General features: G+C 46.6%; 1 protein-coding gene and 1 non-coding gene across 14 annotated transcripts in view; one reads left to right on the plus strand and one right to left on the minus strand.

Annotated features, from left to right (window-relative positions):
• The first annotated feature begins 2515 nt into the window (after positions 1 to 2515).
• NSD1 (nuclear receptor binding SET domain protein 1) overlaps positions 2516 to 18300 on the plus strand; it is a 144863-nt gene continuing 129078 nt past the window's right edge. The window contains exons 1-3 of one of the 13 annotated variants that reach the window (XM_067031946.1): positions 2516 to 2847; positions 4770 to 4883; positions 5624 to 5713. In XM_067031946.1, the coding sequence (XP_066888047.1) occupies positions 4854 to 4883; positions 5624 to 5713 (120 nt within the window). In that variant the 5' untranslated portion in view covers positions 2516 to 2847; positions 4770 to 4853. Of the gene's footprint in view, positions 2848 to 3037; positions 3096 to 3257; positions 3362 to 3383; positions 3643 to 3672; positions 3728 to 3859; positions 3921 to 4116; positions 4206 to 4769; positions 5714 to 6216; positions 6298 to 18300 lie in introns of those variants that run through there. The other 12 variants (XM_067031945.1, XM_067031948.1, XM_059061611.2 and 9 more) reach the window with 12 other exon arrangements.
• On the minus strand, positions 17962 to 18034 carry TRNAG-CCC (transfer RNA glycine (anticodon CCC)). The gene has a single exon. It is a non-coding gene; the product is annotated as a tRNA-Gly (tRNA).

The following is an 18300-nucleotide window of genomic DNA, read 5'->3' on the forward strand; positions in this document are numbered from 1 at the left end:
ATCCCTTCTTCCCCGACTTCAGAAGCTAGTGTCCTTGTGAGAATATTGCGTCCTGTGGGTTCCCTCAGCCCAGATCTGGCACACATGAGGTGCTTGGCCAGTGCCTGCTGGATGGGGAGGCTCCAGTGGGGGCTGCTGTGAATGAGACCTCTGAAGCCATATTCCACTCTAAGAGGCAGGAAGGGACACTTGAGTCATTCCAGGAAAGTCCAAGAGATTTTCTCTAGGATTCACTCTTTTTCCCGAGACCATCAGTAAGCTGTTCATCCCCAGCTGCCTGTCCCCCTTTAGCCCCTACTCCTATTCCGTGGGGCCTGGGAGGATGGAGAGCGGGGTTCCTATAGGGCAGGGATGTGTAGAGGTCAGCCCTGGGGGGAACCACTGTCTGGGCCCCTCTTCACACCTTAGCGCCTTTATTTAACTGGTTCTTCCTAAGGCCTGGGGCTTCCTAAGGCAGGCATCTCATCCTTTGTTTACCCAGCACCCAGCAATACTGCCTGGAATGCAGGAAATGGTTGCTGAATGAAGCAGTGAAACACATTTCAGCATTCATCAAGTGCTTAGTCTGTATAGGCCCCTAACACTTTCACCTTGCAGGATCCTCACAGCCACACTGCATTGGAAGCCACAGGTGAGGAAACTGAGGCCTGGGGCCGTTAATCGACCGTCTCAAGGCCATACAGTGGCAGCTCACAGGCCCTCAGGATGGTCGTGGAAAAGTAAAGGGTTGAGAGTAAACTTAATGAATTGGGGCAACTGGCAGGGGTAACTGTCAGTCAGAAATGATTGGCTCAAATTATTAGGTGTGAAAAAGGAACCAGTCAGAGCTCCCCCACTGAACTGCCTAGAAGGGATTAGCAGGAGTCACTCCTCAGTAGAACAAAGGGCAGGTCCCTGTAAGGCAGTACCCTGGGGTGTAGACCCAGCTATTCTCTGGCTGGTCCTAGCACACAGAACACTGCCAACCTGACTTCGTACCTGGGAACAGTCAGGGTACCTCATTCTCTTCAACAGAAGGAGGGCCTCTGGGGTCACAGTGCTCCTCTCATCACTCTGGTTCCAGGGGGCACCTTCCTTCCGAGCCTGCTGCTCTCTTGACAGGGACTGCATCCCAGCACTTAGGTGAGGTAAGGACCTGTTGTGTATCTCCTTGGCTGGTCTGTGGGCCTTGGAAGGCAGGAGGCTAAGGGTATCCTGAGCTCCAAGCCAACTGGGGCCAGTTTGGGGGTGAAGCTTGAAGGCCGAAGGATGAAATTTACGGAGCTCCGCGCCAAAGCCAATACCGCGCAGAGCAACGCCAAAAGTGGCCTTTCTCCCAGGTGGGTTCACGGTTAACAGATAGAAGGATGGCGCGTAAACACTCCACTGGGGCAATAATTATGCACATTTACTAAGCCCTGGGAGGAATGGTAGTCACGTGGCTCTCGAGGGCGGCGCCCTCAGCTTTGAGATGGAGTTAACTCTAATCACAGAAGGCTTTCTGGAGGAGGCGGAATTTTTATGGCGGTCGATTGTGGTTTTCTCTGAACAGCGAGGATGAGCTTAGCACTCTAGGGACCAGATAGGTCCCGAGGTGAGCTTTTGGTCGGGGAGCAAGCCCGGGACGGGGGTCGGAGTTGGATCGGGTTAGGGGAAGGGCCTGGGGGGGTCGGCGTCGCGGGGTCAGGTTGTTTGGGTTCCCCCGCTTGCCTTCACGTTGTCTTTTGTGATTGGACGCGCTGCAGCCGCGCTAGGCCGGTGCTGCGGGGCCCCGGGCACTGGGAGCAGGCCTCGAGGTGCCAGGCGCCCGAGAGCAGAGCGCCCCAGGCCAGGGATTAGGCCAGCAGGCTTGGCGGGGCCAGCCCGGCGTTCCGCCCTCCCAGCGCTGTTCCGCCGGGGTCCCGATGCCCAGCCCGCAGGGGTGAGGCGCGCGCTCCCCGGGGAGCAGGGTTGCTGAGCAGGCGGCCTGCGCCGGGCGGAGGTGGCACGAGAGGGCCATCTGCCTGGGTGCAGAGAACTGCAGCGTCCGCCGTGCGAAGCGCGACCCCTCCGGGCCCCCAGCTCGCGTCCACTGCCCCGCGCGCACTCATCTACTGACGCCCGCCCGCGCCCCCGGCCCAAGTCCCAGTGCCAGGCCCAGACCCGGACTAGGCGCGGGAGGCGGTGCAGGGATTGATTAGTGGACCCCTCCCCCAGCACTCCCCTCGCCCCGCCCGAGGCTGCGAGGACCCCTGGGCCCGGGGGTGGTGAGGGAGCTTCGTCCCCGCGGTGCCCGGGCTGGGGACTCGATCTCACTGGGCGGGGGCCGCACCGCGGCAGGCCGAGGTGCGGGCGCGCTGTCAGACTGCTGCCCGGCTCGGGTGCGGGGGGGGGGCGGCGGGCGGGTGGGCTTAGCGCGGGGGTCGCCCGGCCTCATCCCCCCTGCCGAGGCCACGGCTGGGCGGGCAGTGCCCGGGCCGGTAACCCGACCCGACCCAGCTCCCGGGAGCCGCTCACCCCGCACGGCCGGGCAGGGGGAGGGAGAGGAATGGGGGGGAGGGGGAAGGGAAGGGGTGGTGGGTGAGGGGCTGTGGGGACCGCAGGGCCGAGTCCCCGGCCTGTCTGCGCTGTTCTAGGGTGGTTGCCTTTGGTGCCTGGACGAGCCAGCCCCCTGCCTCGCGGGCGTCGGGCCTGCGGCAGGAGAGCCCTGGGGCTGTACAGGCTTGGCTCGGGGAGGCAGACCCGAGCTGCTGCCTCCATTTTGTTTCCTGCTCAGCTTGGTCTGTAGTGGTGGTGGTGTGGGCTTGGGGTGCGGCCGGGCAGGGGGTTCACCTGCGGCCGCGCCTGCTCGGGGTTTGAGGCCTCGAAGACCCCAGCCCCAGCCCCCAGGTGAGCCCCGCGGTAGGAGGGGGGTTGCCTTGGCCTCGGGCCGAGCGGAGCGGGCTGAGGGCAGGTGCCCAGTGGATGGGGAACCAGGGCTGTAACCTAAGATGGAGGCCGGGACTGACGCGGGCCCGAGCGGGGCTGGCGGGGCGGTCGGACAGGCCTCAGCCCGGCCAGGTGCCGCCGGGGCTGGGGCTCGAGACCGGTAGGGTGCTGGAACCGTGTGCAGCCCGGGGCCGGCGCAGCTCCCTGAGGTAGGTGAGGGGATCGGAGTGCCACCCACGACGCCCGCAGGCCCCGACACTCCGGGGAGGCGCGCGAGGCCCCTGGGGAGCCCGCCTCAGGCCCCGCCCGGGCAGCCGGGCCGGCCCGTAGGCCCGGGCCGCGAGCTGGCGCGCAGGGGGAGGGGAGGGGGCGGCAGCGGCGGCTCCGCTGATTGGGCGGCGCGCTCGCGAGCCCGACTTCACCCGCCCTGAACCCCGAAGAGTGAGGCAAAGGAGCGCGCGCCGTGGGGGAAGGGGTGCGCGCGCACTCGGGGCCCCAGCCGCACGCGGGCCGGCGCGAGGCGCTCGGTCGCTCGCGCCGCCGCGGGGGCGCGCGCGGTGGGGGTGTGAGGAGGAGGAGGCGGCGGCGGAATAGGCCGGGGCAGGTCGCATTCGCTGCCTTCTCCCCTGAAGAGAGACGCGGGGGGAGGGGGGTGCGGCGAGCGGCTCCGCGCTCTCCCCACCGCTCCGCTCGCGCCCCAGTGTAATGAGGGTCACCCCCTCCCCCCAGCCGGCCCGGGAGGGGGCGCGGGGCACGGTAACTAGTGCGCTGGGGTGGGTGGCGGGCAGGCGCGAGCGGAGGGGGGAGGCGGCCGGGCGGGGAAGATGGTGGTGGCCGTGAGGTGAGGGGCGCGGGGTAGGGCCGGGCGCGGCACAGGGTTGGTGGCCGGCGGCGTTGCAGCCGCAGGCCCCCTCCCCCTCCATCACTACCAGCAGGGCTCAGGCCTAGCCGGCCGGGCCGCCGCGAACTTCCTCCCCGCGCGGCCAGTGCCCCGCCGGCCTCCCGCGCGCACCTCGGCCTCCGCCTCCCTTCAGGTAGCCGGCTGGGGGGCACGGGGCCGGCTGCCCTCCTGCAGCAAACTTTGCTTGGTGCTGAATATTGATGAGTGAGATCGGCTTGGCGAGGAGGTGCTGCCGGCGCTGCGGGAAGGAGCGCGGCCCGGGCAGGCGGCGGCGGCGTCGGCAGCAGCCATGTTTGTCAAGCTGTAGCAGCTGCTGCTGCCCTGACTCGGCTTCAGTGGCTGCCTCCGTTTCTCCCCCTGCCGCGTTCCAGCCTCTGGGCCCTGCAGCCGTGGACCGAGCAGGCCTGCAGTCAGAAAGGCGAGCTTCGGGGTGCACCCGCTTCGGCCGACTCGCCTGCGGCCAGAGCACGGCCGCTGCAAAGGCTCCGGCGCCGGCTGGGGCGCAGGGTGCAGCGCTATTGTGACCGCTGCGCCCGAGCGAGCCAGAAAGGATGGGGGGGATAACCTTTTTGTGCAGCGTCCCGGAGCCCCCCTCGAACCCTACAGCCCCCTCCCTTCGGGAGATCCGGCCACAGGACCCCCAGCGGGGGAATGGAAGGACTATTGCTGTTTGAGATTTGGAAATTTCTACTGCCAAAGGGATTTTAATTTTAGATCAGCCCAACTGTCCACCAGTCTGCAGTGCAGAAAAAAGGGACGGCTGTTTCCATGTGGCAAGATCTGCCCATCTCCGGGAAGATGGAGTTTGCGGAGTCTCTCCGAGGCCATTTTTCCATCGTCAGCTGGGGAACTTTTTCCGTCCATGGAAGTGCAGTAGAACTAGGCTTCGAGGCCACTAGGCCTCTAGAAGTGGCTGCCATTTTGAAGATAAGCGTCAAATGGCCTATTAACTCAGATTAATTGCTGTGTTTTTGGATTCCAGGTTGATGCTGGCCCAGGATGGATCAGACCTGTGAACTACCTAGAAGAAATTGTCTGCTGCCCTTTTCCAATCCAGTGAATTTAGATGCCCCTGAAGACAAGGACAGCCCTTTCGGTAATGGTCAATCCAATTTTTCTGAGCCACTTAATGGGTGTACTATGCAGTTATCGGCTGCCAGTGGAACATCCCAAAATGCTTATGGACAAGATTCTCCATCTTGTTACATTCCACTGCGGAGACTACAGGATTTGGCCTCCATGATCAATGTAGAGTATTTAAATGGGTCTGCTGATGGATCAGAATCCTTTCAAGACCCTGAAAAAAGTGATTCAAGAGCTCAGTCGCCAATTGTTTGCACTTCCTTGAGTCCTGGTGGTCCAACAGCACTTGCTATGAAACAGGAACCCTCTTGTAATAACTCCCCTGAACTCCAGGTAAAAGTAACAAAGACTATCAAGAATGGCTTTCTGCACTTTGAGAATTTTACTTGTGTGGACGATGCAGATGTAGATTCTGAAATGGACCCAGAACAGCCAGTCACAGAGGATGAGAGTATAGAGGAGATCTTTGAGGAAACTCAGACCAATGCCACCTGCAATTATGAGCCTAAATCAGAGAATGGTGTAGACGTGGCCATGGGAAATGAACAAGACAGCACACCAGACAGTAGACTCGGTGCAGTCAAATCGCCATTCTTGCCATTAGCTCCTCAAACTGAAACACAGAAAAATAAGCAAAGAAATGAAGTGGACGGCAGCAATGAAAAAGCAGCCCTTCTCCCAGCCCCCCTTTCACTAGGAGATACAACCATTACCATAGAAGAGCAATTAAACTCAATAAATTTATCTTTTCAGGATGATCCAGACTCCAGTACCAGTACATTAGGAAACATGCTAGAATTACCTGGAACTTCATCATCATCTACTTCACAGGAATTGCCATTTGTAAGCAGTTTTTGGTACAACTTAAATATATACATAAATGTATATATACAGGCAACTTAAAGGGAAACTATAAAAACCAATTATAACTAATTGGTTTTTTGTTGTTTATCAGTTCACAGATGAAAGCCTATTGCTAATGATAAGCTTCTTTGGGGAAATTATATTTTGATTTAAAAAATCATCTTCTATTATATGAGTTTGGTTCTTTTTTGATTTTTCCCAGTTAACTCTCCATTGAGGACTGGCTAAAAGTTAAACTTTAAGGGCATTTGATTGAGTTCAGATTTAAATGTTCAGGATGGAGGTATACATTTGTTTTTAGCTTTTTCATTTTTAAGTGAGCTTGGCTTTGGCTTGCTGGTATCATGAGTACAGGTGAACCAGTTAATTACTTGGAGTCCTGTTTCTGTGTAAGGCATGGCTTAATATTTTTAGTTGATGGGGTGACTTTTGCTGCAGGTTGAAGTGCATTTGGGGTAAACATTCAGAGTAGCTAAGATGAGAAGGCCTTCTTGGACATCAGTCAGAATTTAAATTGGGCTGATTTTCCTGAACTACCTGTTGTACAGCATCCTATGCTTCAGGTAACTGCGACCATTAAAACCTTTCCTAGTTTTAAATTTTGAAGTGTATATAAACGTGTGGTATGGGTGTATGTGTATAGAAATGGAAAAAAATGTAATTTGAGTTACTCATTAGTGCTACATACTATTGTTAGATTGTGGTAAATGATAAAGTTTTTTTAAAAGTTTGATCTTACGCAGAATTTTTTGACTCTTCCTAGTTAGCTAAATGATCAGTTGACTTCTCTTATTCCCAGATTAATCACCTTTAAAATCTGATTGTTTTAACTCGATTGTTAAAAGATTCCTTTCAGCTTTAAATATTTGATTCTGATTTTGTTTGTCCAGACACATTGTCATGGTCACCTGTAATGTCACCAAAGAGGATCCCATTTCCTCCCAACATACCACTGAAATACTATGTAAAGATTTAATTAGAGAAAATTTTATGGTGTGTGATGATAGTTATGAGTGCATTAAACATTCATTTTACTGTATAGCCCTGTTGTTCTTTAAAGTTAGAGTGAGAATGTGGGTGTGTCACTTTTGTTTCTGTTGATTCATATCTTAAATATGCTTTAGTACTCCTTGATTTCTTAGCTTGCAGTTGCAGATTAAAAATATTTGTTTTGGTAGTAATCTAGTGTCTGTATTGTCCGAGGTATTTTTCAGGGTGGATAGGCTGTATTGGCAGCCTATTGGCAGCTCAGACAAATCCTTCTTCGTGGGTTCACATTGAAATTTATTTTACACGTATATAGTTTTGTCTTTTTAACTACATAAAAACTTAGATCTGAAGGTGGAGATGCATGTTCCTCTAGAAGCATACAAATATAAATGTAAATCTATGTGCTTCTTATCAAAGAAGTGTCAGTGGAGTATAGGTTCTATTAAAAACAATTGAAAATACTGGAGCCTATAGAAAGTATGTTATGCATCTAAAATGAGAGTTAACAAACGTGTATAAATGTAGAAAAACTTTTCAGGTAGAAAATCTAAATTGCTCAAAGATTATGGACTTGAAGAAGCAAGTATCTTTATTCTTTTTTTTTTTTTTTGCCCCCCACCCCCCACCCCCACCCCGGCTGTGCTTCTCGTGGCTTGCGAGAGCTTAGTTCCCGGACCAGGGACTGAACCTGGGCCACGGCAGTGAAAGCGCCAAGTCCTAACCACTGGACCGCCAGGGAATTCCCATCTTTATTCTTTCATTCCGGTTGTAGATGAAATCTGTTGCTTTGATTTTTGCCTTTGATGTGTGTATGTATATATTGTTGCCTTTGATATTTTTTTACTGAGGATTTAAAGTGAAGTCAATCTCAAAATGCAAATGTAGTTGAACAATAAGCCTGGGAAAGGTGTAATTAAAATTAATTTCTATATAGCCACACACTATTGATGTTTTGAGACTATTCACAGTTGATTGGTTGATGCAGCAGGTATAGAGTGCTTACTCTGTATTAGATCCTGTGCTGTGGGCTAGAAATTAGAAAAACTTTTGCAAATGCTATTTGTCTTTTTTTCTGTCTGTAATATTGTGATAGAATGAGATTCTCCTGGCGAGATTAAGAGTAGTTATTAGGGTTTTAAGCCCTCTGTCTGGAATTAGGGAAAGACACATAATTCAGCATCATATTGCCAGTTGTTTTGTACAACTAGCTATCAGCAGACTTTTTGCCTCCTGTCATTAATGAGCAGCCTCTTCAGTTTACCGTCATGTTCTCCAGTTTTTTCTGTGTACAGTGATATGAAATGCTTGTCATTACAGTTAATAATCCTGACCTGGTGCTTTTATATTTAATTGGATTGATACTGTCTAATTTTTGCCAATGTATGTATACAATGTACAGTGCTTTGTACATTGTAGATACTTGAAAAAAATCTTCAAGGAAGGTTGGTCCCCAGAGCTCCAAGTTAAAACAGTCAATAACTTAGTTTATTAAGTGCTTTGGTCTGTATTATCTTATTGGGTCTTCATAGTCTTGTAGTAAAAACAGATGTCATAGAAGACATAGATCAACCTTCAAGGCTCTTGACGTTATTGGAGACAAGACTGAAACCCTTGAAACCATAGAATTATCTGAGTACTCTTGTTTTTCTTTAGTGACTTTTGAAGGTCTCTGACACTCTTGCCTGGGCCTGAAGTAACTCATGCTTTTCTCACTAGGCTGATTGCAGCAGTTTGTTTGCTACTCTTCCTCACTTAGATATTTTATGGAGATAAATATGAATAGAGTTAATTTATGCTATGGTGGTATTCATGAATTTGGGGATCCTCAAAGTTCTTAGGATGTAGCCAGCCTCCAGGATGGTCTGACATACATTTTAGATTAGTGATCCTCTTTATCTAAAGAAGACTGCTAAAAATGAATACACTCAAAATGAGGACTAAAATTTCATAAGTAAATAAAGGAGAGAAAGGTGTATTTAGGATTTTTTATTGAAAAGTAAAATTAAGAATTATAAAAGTAAGTTTTATTTATTTATTTTTGAAAAGACACATATTTCTTTTTTAAAAATTTTATTTTTTATTTATTTATTTTTGCCTGTCTTGGGTCTTTGATGCTGCGCGCCGTCTTTCTCTAGTTGCGGCTAGCAAGGGCTACTCTTCTTGCAGTGTGCGGGATTGTTATTGCGGTGGCTTCTTTGTTGTGGAGCATAGGCTCTAGGCACATGGGCTTCAGTAGTTGCGGCACGTGGGCTCAGTAGTTGTGGCTCGCAGGCTCTAGAGCGCAGGCTCAGTAGTTGTGGTGCCCAGGCTTAGTTGCTCCGCAGCATGTGGGATCTTCGTGGACCAGGGCTTGAACCTGTGTCCCCTGCATTGGCAGGCAGATTCCCAACCACTGCACCACCAGGGAAGTCCCTAAAAGTAAGTTTTAAACATTTATCAAAATTTTGATTATTGGACTTCCGTGGTGGTCCAGTGGCTGAGACTCCATGCTCTCAATGCCGGGGGCCTGGGTGTGATCACTGACTAGATCCCACATGCTGCAACTAAGAGCCCTCACACGGTAACGAAGATCCCACATGCCGCAACTAAAACCTGGTGCAGCCAAATAAATAAATACTAAAAAAAAATTTGTTTAATTATCATGGCAACTATTGGTTATAATAAGGCAAGAATCAAATAGATTTTAAAAAATTTTGTCCAGGAAAATTGTACCATAGGAGATAGCATACTTTATTTTGCTTCATTTTCTCATTATGATCATAAGGAGGATAAATTTTTAAAAATATTTAAGGACTTAATCGGTCTTACTGAGGTTTTCGTTTTAAGAATATCCATTATGGAAAATTTCAGGTGTATACTGAAAAAGAAGAAAATAGTTGAACTTCCATGTACTCCTCACCTAGATTCAAGAATTACTGATATTGGGACTTCCCTGGTGGATCAGTGGCTAAGACTCCGTGCTTCCGCTGCAGGGGGTACAGGTTCGATCCCTGGTTGGGGAAGTTACACATCCCACGAGGTGCAGCTACTCCCCTCCCCCTGCAATAAAAAAGAATCAGTGCTATTTTGTCAGTCTTGTTTTATCCTCTCTCCACTGTGTCATTCACTAACATTTCTTAACCCTTTGATGTTCATATAACTCTTTGAAGCTCCTGTCCTGTATCCTTGTCAGTTGTCACTTGTTTACTGGTTGACCTAGATCAACTTTTCCTTGCCTGTAATTGGGGTGATTCTTCTTTATTATTTACATTGACTTTAAGGAACACAGCATCTTTTTGCCAGATTTGTTTGCAATTTTACCTTGTAATTGATTTGCAATGTAATACTAGTTAGTGCTTCATTAGGTAGTGACAGACACTGTATTGTACATGGGATGGATGTTTGAATAGAGACTTTTTCTTGGCCACTTAAAAATAGATATCTTGGGACTTCCCTGGCGGTCCAGTGGTTAAGCATCCGAGCTTCCACTGTAGGGGGCCTGGGTTCGATCCCTGGTTGGGGAACTAAGATCCCGCATGCTGCATGGTGTGGCCAAAAAAAAAGATATCTTAGTGTTGTAACAATATCCCCCTGGTACAATCTTGGAGATCCAGAAAATACAAACCACTCCCTGTACTAAGTTCTGTGCTATGGATGTTTACACGGTTAAGGAGATCAATGGAGAGATGAATGAAACTTAGAGCTTCAAGGAAGAAGTGGGACTTGAATTGGTCTTGACTGGGTTAGGTTTGGTTAGGTTTAGAAGGGTACTTTGGATAAAGAGAACTAAATGAACATAGTATTTTCAGAAGGTTGGGTAGGATGGGTGTCCTCAGGTTATAAGGCCTAGAAATCCAGACTGTGGCATTTGGTATTGATGTGATAGGAACTGGGATCCAGTGAGGAATTTCAGCTGAGAAGTGATTTGATGAAATCTGTGTTTGGAAAACTTTGGCTAGGAGAGAGTAGAGGCAATGTTAGGATGTAGGAGTCTGTTGCAGTAGTAATTAAAAATTAGAATTGATCAGTCAGTAGTAGAAAGAAAGGGGGCAAATCCAAAAGATTATTTCAGAGGAGGGGAAATTGGCAGCCCTTTCAGGGTTGCCTGGATTGGAGGCAAAATTGGAGCCTGGATTGGAGGAATGAAGGAAAGAGATAAGTGCAGACGATGTCCAAGGCTTGTTGTGTTGGTGCCTGAGACAAAAATGATTTCCTCAGGGGTTTTCTCCTCTTCCCTTCTCATCATCCCAGCAATTCTCTACTCCCTCCTTTCCTGTCTCCACACGTCTCATTTTCTGCTCTTTATCTGACTCTGTCCTTGCTGGAGGCCCTGGTTTTATTCATTATTCTTTCCTCCTTCCCTCTGGGATCTTTATTCTCAGCCTTCACTGCATCACTTTTTCTGCCTAAAAACAGAATGACATCTTGCTATTCTAAAGGAATCTTCCTTTATCCTGTAACCTCTCGGATTATCTTTCCTCTTTACTGGTGAATTTCTTGAAAAAGTTGTCTACTTTGTTTACATCTCCTTAAGCTCCGAATTGGCTTCTGTACTCTGTTGAAATTGTTCGTTTCAGAGTTACAAATGACACCTCCATACTTATCCTACTAGATGTGCAGCATTTTGGCCGCGACTCCTTTTATGACTGCTTGTTCTGTTTTCTTCATTCTCTGCAGCCTCATCCGCTTACATTGATTCACTTTACTGCTTCTCTACTGTGTGAAAACTCTCAATCTGGCTTCTGAGCTTCAGACCAAGAAACTCAAATTGCCACCCAAGTTTCTCTTCCACCTGTATCATACTCACTTTTTTTTAAAGCTTTTAAAAAAAATTGACATTGCTTTTTTATTTTTATTTGTTTATTTATCTATTTATTTGGCTGCGTTGGGGCTTCTTTGCTGCACATGGGCTTTCTCTAGTTGTGGTGATCGGGGGCTCTTTGTTACGGTGTGCGGGCTTCTCGTTGCGGTGGCCTCTCTTGTTGCGGGAGCACGGGCTCTGGGTGTGCGGGCTTCAGTAGTTGTGGCTTGCGGGCTCTAGAATGCAGGCTGAGTAGTTGTGGCGCGGGGGCTTAGTTGCTTCGCGTCATGTGAGATCTTCCTGGGCCAGGGCTCAAACCTGTGTCCCCTGCATTGGCAGATTGGATTCTTAACCACTGTGCCACCAGGGAAGTCCCCATAATTACTCACTTTTGACCCTATCTGTTTTATTGCCAAACATGCTTTTCCTTCTGTCTTAATGATGGCATCATCCTCCACTTCTTCTCGAGGCTGGAAACCTTGGAGTCACTGCTTTGCTTATATGATCAAAATGCATTTGAGTGCCGCCTCTGTGCTAGGCACTGCTAGTATTAAAAAAGGGAAAGACGTAGACTTGCTTTTAAGGAACTTTACTGTGGGAAACAAGTGTAAACAATGACAATACAGAATGCCACATGGTCTGATAGGTGTTATAGGTACTGTGGGAGTGTGGAGGAAGGCATGCCTGGAGTAATCTGGAAGAACTTCACAGAGAGTTATATATAATTTGAGCAGAGACATGCCAGTATGTAAGAAGAATAGCATATGCAAGTGGCAAGAAATTCTTTGATAGGAATCTGAGAGGAGTGGGGTTGTCAGGAGATAAAGTGTAAATATAGGCCTTGTATTCCATGCTGTAGGGTTGAATTTTTATGCTATTCCATTCTACTATGATGTCTTTATTACTGGTCTTCATATAGTTTTTCTCTCCAGTCTGTCTGGAGAGACAGACAAAATTACCTCTGACCTCCAAAATGAGAAAACTAGGTCTCTGGTTAAAGCTTTACCTTCAGTGCCTCACTCCTCTCCCCATTTGCCTAACAAATAAGCCCAAATTCAGTGTCCTCTTTGATAGGACCTCATCCCGACTTTCTCAAATCTCATATGCTACACCCAGGGAATCCTGGCTGGGTTCAGTCAGGCTGAACTGTTAGCCTTTGTCTCCCTGATGTGATTCATCTTTTTGCATCTTAACAATGTGTAGCATGGTGCCTTCTTTGTAGTAGACACTCATATATTTATGGAGTAAAAGAATGAATGGTGCTATTACAGAGATGCAAGTTGGGAATGGGAGTAAATTTTAGGTAGGAAGGTGATGAGTGGACTGTGAATGCTCATCCTCAATGTACCGAATTTCAAAATGTCAGTGATTTTTTTGACTTTATCTCCTCATGCATTTAATTTCTAAGGGCTTTGAATTTGTGCTCCCTGTATCTCAAGCATTCATTTTTCTCTCCATTCTCACATTTAATCTCTTAATTAAGGATATTAAATCATAATAGTTTTAAGTTGGATAGATCCCTTGAGAATGTACTGTGCTACCTGTTTAGTAGAAGTCCCTTTAATCTCTCTGAGAGACAGTTCCTCATCTCTAAATTGGGCGAATACTGTGTAGCCTACACGTTTGAAAGGATGCAACAAGATAATTTATCTGACGCAGCTAGCACAGTGCTAGTTCTGAAGTAGGTGCTCAGTAAGTGATGCCTATTATTATATTCCAAGAGCCAAATGGACATTTGGAAGTTAGTTGTGAATTTTGAGAAACATATCTTTGCACTTTTGCTTTTTTCTCTATTCTTCTAAACTCTTCTTCCTTAATTGGTAAGATAAAGGCATTAAGTATTTTTTCTGTTTTTGTTTAATAATCAGGAGAATTTGCTCCATTTTTTGTTTGGTAATCAGGAGAATTTAATTTGGTCCATAGAATCAGTATCTCTCGGCACTCCAGCTGTTAAGTAGTTTAACTTTGTTACATTGTTGCTTTTTGCTGGTTGTCTTTTGTCATGGATATAAATGTTTCATTTTCACTCCCTGGTTTTCAGGAGAGCCCACCTCTTTTGTGGTGGTGGGTTTGATTTTCATTGAGTGATCATTTCTGAAACTTTTTTAATGATCTCAAAATGTAGCCTTTTGAAGAAATTGCTATGAATATTTTTAGTTAGAAAAGTAATATAAATTCATGGTAAAAGTGAAAAATGGAACATTAAAAAAAAGAACTTGATTTCTGTCACCCCTCATATGCTCCCTCTTTTTTTGGGGGGGCCAGGGGGACCCACACTCTGCAGCTTGTGGGATCCCAGTTCCCTGACCAGGGATTGAACCCTGGCCCTCTGTGGTGAAAGCACAGAGTCCTAACCACTGGACCACCGGGGAATTCCCAGTTGTCCCTCATTTTCATTCTTTATATTTTATTAGAATTTTCTTTGTGTTTATGTACCTTTTTTATCTTTTGGTAACACGAGTGGCCTGATATACATATTATTGAATACCTAATACGTTGAGGATATCCATTCATATGAGCATGTGGATAGAGCTCCATTTTTTTTTTTTTTTTTTTTTTGCGGTACACGGGCCTCTCACCGTTGAGGCTCCGGACGCGCAGGCCCAGTGGCCATGGCTCACAGGCCCGGCCGCTCCGTGGCATGTGGGATCCTCCCGAACCGGGGCATGAACTCGTGTTCCCTGCATCGGCAGGCGGACTCTCAACCACTGTGCCACCAGGGAAGCCCCCATATATATATATATTTTTTAATTGAAATTTTTATTGAAATCACTGTAAGTTCACATGCTGTTAGTTGTGAGAAATAATACAGAGAGATCCCATGTATGTTTTGCTTGATTTTGCAATGATAATGTTTTGCAAAAACATCTGATATCACAACCAGGATATTGACATTGGTATAATCTACCAATCTTATTCAGCCTGCTCCGGACGCGCAGGCTCAGCGGCCGTGGTCACAGGCCTAGCTGCTCCGCGACATGTGGGATCTTCCCACACCGGGGCATGAACCCGTGTCTGCCGCATCGGCAGGCAGACTCTCAACCGCTGCGCCACCAGGGAAGCCCCTGTGGGCCTTTTATATCACACCCATCTTCTTCCCGGCAGTTCCTCCTCCAGCTTTTGCCAACTACTGACCTGTCCTTTGTTTCTAAAATTTTGTCATTTCAAAAATGTTCGTAAATGGAATCATGCAGTATATATATAGCCTTTTGGGATTGGGTTTTTTCCACTTAAAATTCCCTGGAGAGTCATCCAAGTTATTGTCAATATTTTATACCTTTTTATTACTAAGTAGTATTCCGTGATATGTATCTACCACAGTTTAACCATTCACCTGTTGAAGGACATCTGGGTTTATTCTAGCTTTTGGCTATTAGAAGTAAAAGTGCTGTGAGCATTCATATACAGGTTTTGTGTGAACATAAGTTTTCATTTCTCTGGGATAAATGCCCAAGAGTACCATTGCTGAATCATATGGTACTGCATGTTTACTTTTATAAGAAACTGCCAAGCTGATTTCCAGAGTAACTGTACTATTTACATTCTCACCAGTAGTGTATGAGTGATCCAGTTTCTCTTCCTCCTCACCATAATTTAGTGTTTTCACTATTTTTGTTTTAACCATTTTGATAGTTATGTAATGATATCTCATTATGGTTTTTGTTTTTTGTTTTTAATTTATTTATTTTACTTTCTTTTTTGGCTGTGTTGGGTCTTCGTTGCTGCACACAGTCTTTCTTTAGTTGCAGTGAGCGGGGGCTTCTCTTATTGCGGAACACAGGCTCTAGGCATGTGGGCTTCAGTAGTTGTGGTGCACAGGCTTAACTGCTCTGCGGCATGTGGGATCTTCCCGGACCAGAGCTCGAATCTGTGTCGCCTGCATTGGCAGGCAGATTCTTAACCACTGTGCCATCAGGGAAGCCCTCATTATGGTTTTTATTTGCATTTCCCTGATAGCTAATGATGTTGAACATCTTTTTGTGTGTTTATTCCCCATCTGTATATCCTCTTTAGTGAAATATATTCATGTCTTTTGCCCATTTTCTAATTGGATTGTTTGATTTTAATTGTTGAGTTTTGTTTTTGTTTTTTGCGGTACGCGGGCCTCACTGTTGTGGCCTCTCCCGTTTTGGAGCACAGGCTCCAGACGCGCAGGCTCAACGGCCATGGCTCACGGGCCCAGCCGCTCCTCGGCATGTGGGATCTTCCCGGACCGGGGCACGAACCCGTGTCCCCTGCATCGGCAGGTGGACTCTCAACCACTGCGCCACCAGGGAAGCCCAATTGTTGAGTTTTGAGAGTTCTTTATGTATTCTAGATGATCTACATTGTTTATAATGCCTGTATACAAGTCATAATTTTTAAGTATTGTTTCTACTTTTAGATAACTTATTAAAGAAACAATAAAATCATACAAACCTGTGGTTTCCCCTTAATAAATTGGAACAGATTTTAGTGTTTGTTACTATTATTAGGTGAAATTACTTTATTAAGGCCTCTAAAGTTCTTTTCACACGTCCAGTGACTTTACATAAAATATCAATACTATAGTACTGTGTTAAAGATTGCTGGAAGGATAAAATCCATTTTGGAGGATGAACAATTATATTTATACATTAGATTAAGTTAAAAATAATTACTGGTTATGTGATATTCCCTCATATACCAGGCAGAATCTGAAGGTAGTCTTCCTTTGTAAATTACTGAGGCTATATTCCTCTTGGCATCTCTAATTTCTCTTGATGCGTAATTGGAGCTGTTGGGGATCCCTGGTGAAAGTCGGCAATGTTCAAGGTTTTTTTTTTTTTTTTTTTTTTTTTTTGCGGTACGCGGTCCTCTCATTGTTGTGGCCTCTCCTGTTGCGGAGCACAGGCTCTGGATGTGCAGGCTCAGCGGCCATGGCTCACGGGCCCAGCTGCTCCGCAGCATGTGGGATGGGATCTTCCCGGACCGGGGCACGAACCCGTGTCCCTTGCATCGGCAGGCGAACTCTCAACCACTGCGCCACCAGGGGAGCCCAATGTTCAAGTTTTATCTATACCCAGTAAAAATAATAGACATCAGTGCCATGCTAATTGTTATTGGAATTTTATATCCAAAGGCATTTTTTTAACATTTCATTTGGTTCAGTGGACAATGTATTGAATCTGTTTTTATAATAGCATATGAAGAAAAAACACTTCCACCATGCCATGATCTGTAAAGAATTGCAAAACAGTTGTTGAGAGGTAATACAGTGCTACATTTGAAGTGCTTCCTTTTTTTTTTTTTTTAAACATAGTAGAGCTTTGAGGCAGAAATGTTATAGTGCAGGTAATTAAACCATTGAAATTAGTTCTTTGGTGGAGTAGATATTAGAGTTTTAAGTAAAGTCTTGGTAGGTACCTTATTAATTTCATAGTAATGTCTGTGGAATTATTTCCTAAGGATAAACTGCTGATAGGGGAATTATCAGGGCAATGGGTTAAATTTTTTGTCTCAGATGAACCTACTTCTGTATGGCTTTCCAAAAGGAGTGTACCATTTCACACAGTTCTAAATAGTGTATATACGAGTACAGCATTTTCCTCCCTTTGATAGCATGCCAACTTTGATAGCATTGATGTTTTAAGTTTTTTACTTCGTTAAATAGGTGCATACTTCTACCACAAGTTGTTTTTTTTTTTTTTTTTTTTTTTTGCGTTATGCGGGCCTCTGACCTCTGTGGCCTCTCCCGTTGCGGGGTACAGTCTCCGGATGTGCAGGCTCAGTGGCCATGGCTCACGGGCCCAGCCACTGCGCGGCACGTGGGATCTTCCCGGGCCGGGGCACGAACCCGTGACCCCTGCATCGGCAGGCGGACTCTCAACCACTGCGCCACCAGGGAAGCCCTCTACCACAAGTTTGATTTAATTAATACAACTTGATTGTTGAAAATGATTTCTTTGTTTCTTGTTTGTATTTCTCCTGTGGCCTTTGCTGTCCATTTCCTTTGCTGACTTCTGACTGGATTGTAGTGTTTTATAGCTATTATCCTTTTATCTTACAGACATAAATATTTCTTCTCAATCTGTTTTTCATTTTAGTTAATTTTCTGTACTTGTAGAGTTGAAGTTTCATTTTTCATGTATCCAGATCTTATTGGAGTAGTTTCTTTTATTGATTCGAAGCTCCTATATGTTTGATAAACCAACTTTACACACTTGTAAAAATTTGAAGAAATTCTGCTACAGCCTTAAATTGATCTAATAGGGATTTTATTTTAATATCCAGCACTGTGCTGATGATAATTTTTATAGTCTTTAATTTTATTTTTGAAAACAAATTCTTATAGCTGTGGAAGGGATGTTTCCCTTTGTATTAGTTATCTTTTTTAAAAAAAATTTATTTATTTGGCGGAGCTGGGTCTTAGTTGCGGCACGCAGGATCTTTTCTAGTTGTGGCATGCAGGCTCTTAGTTGCGGCATGTGAGATCTAGTTCCCTGACCAGGGATCGAACCCAGGCCCCCTGCATTGGGAGTGCAGCGTCTTAACCACTGGACCACCAGGGAAATCCTGTATTAGTTATCTATTCTGCCTAACAAATTACCCTCAAACTGAGCAGTTTAAAATAATAAACATTTCTCTCACACAGGGTTAGGAAGCAGGGAGTGGCTTAGCTGGATGGTTCTGGTTCAGTCTCTCACGAGATTACAAGCAAAATGTCCATCACTGCTGCAGTCATCTGAAGGCTGTAGGAGCCTTGTCCAGTATGGGTCACTCATAAGGCTGTTGGCTGAAGGAGGCCTCAAGTTCCTTGCTATGCATGCCTCTCCAT

The sequence above is a fragment of the Kogia breviceps genome, chromosome 4 (assembly GCF_026419965.1).
Source record: "Kogia breviceps isolate mKogBre1 chromosome 4, mKogBre1 haplotype 1, whole genome shotgun sequence".
NCBI classification, from domain to species: Eukaryota; Metazoa; Chordata; class Mammalia; order Artiodactyla; family Physeteridae; genus Kogia; species Kogia breviceps.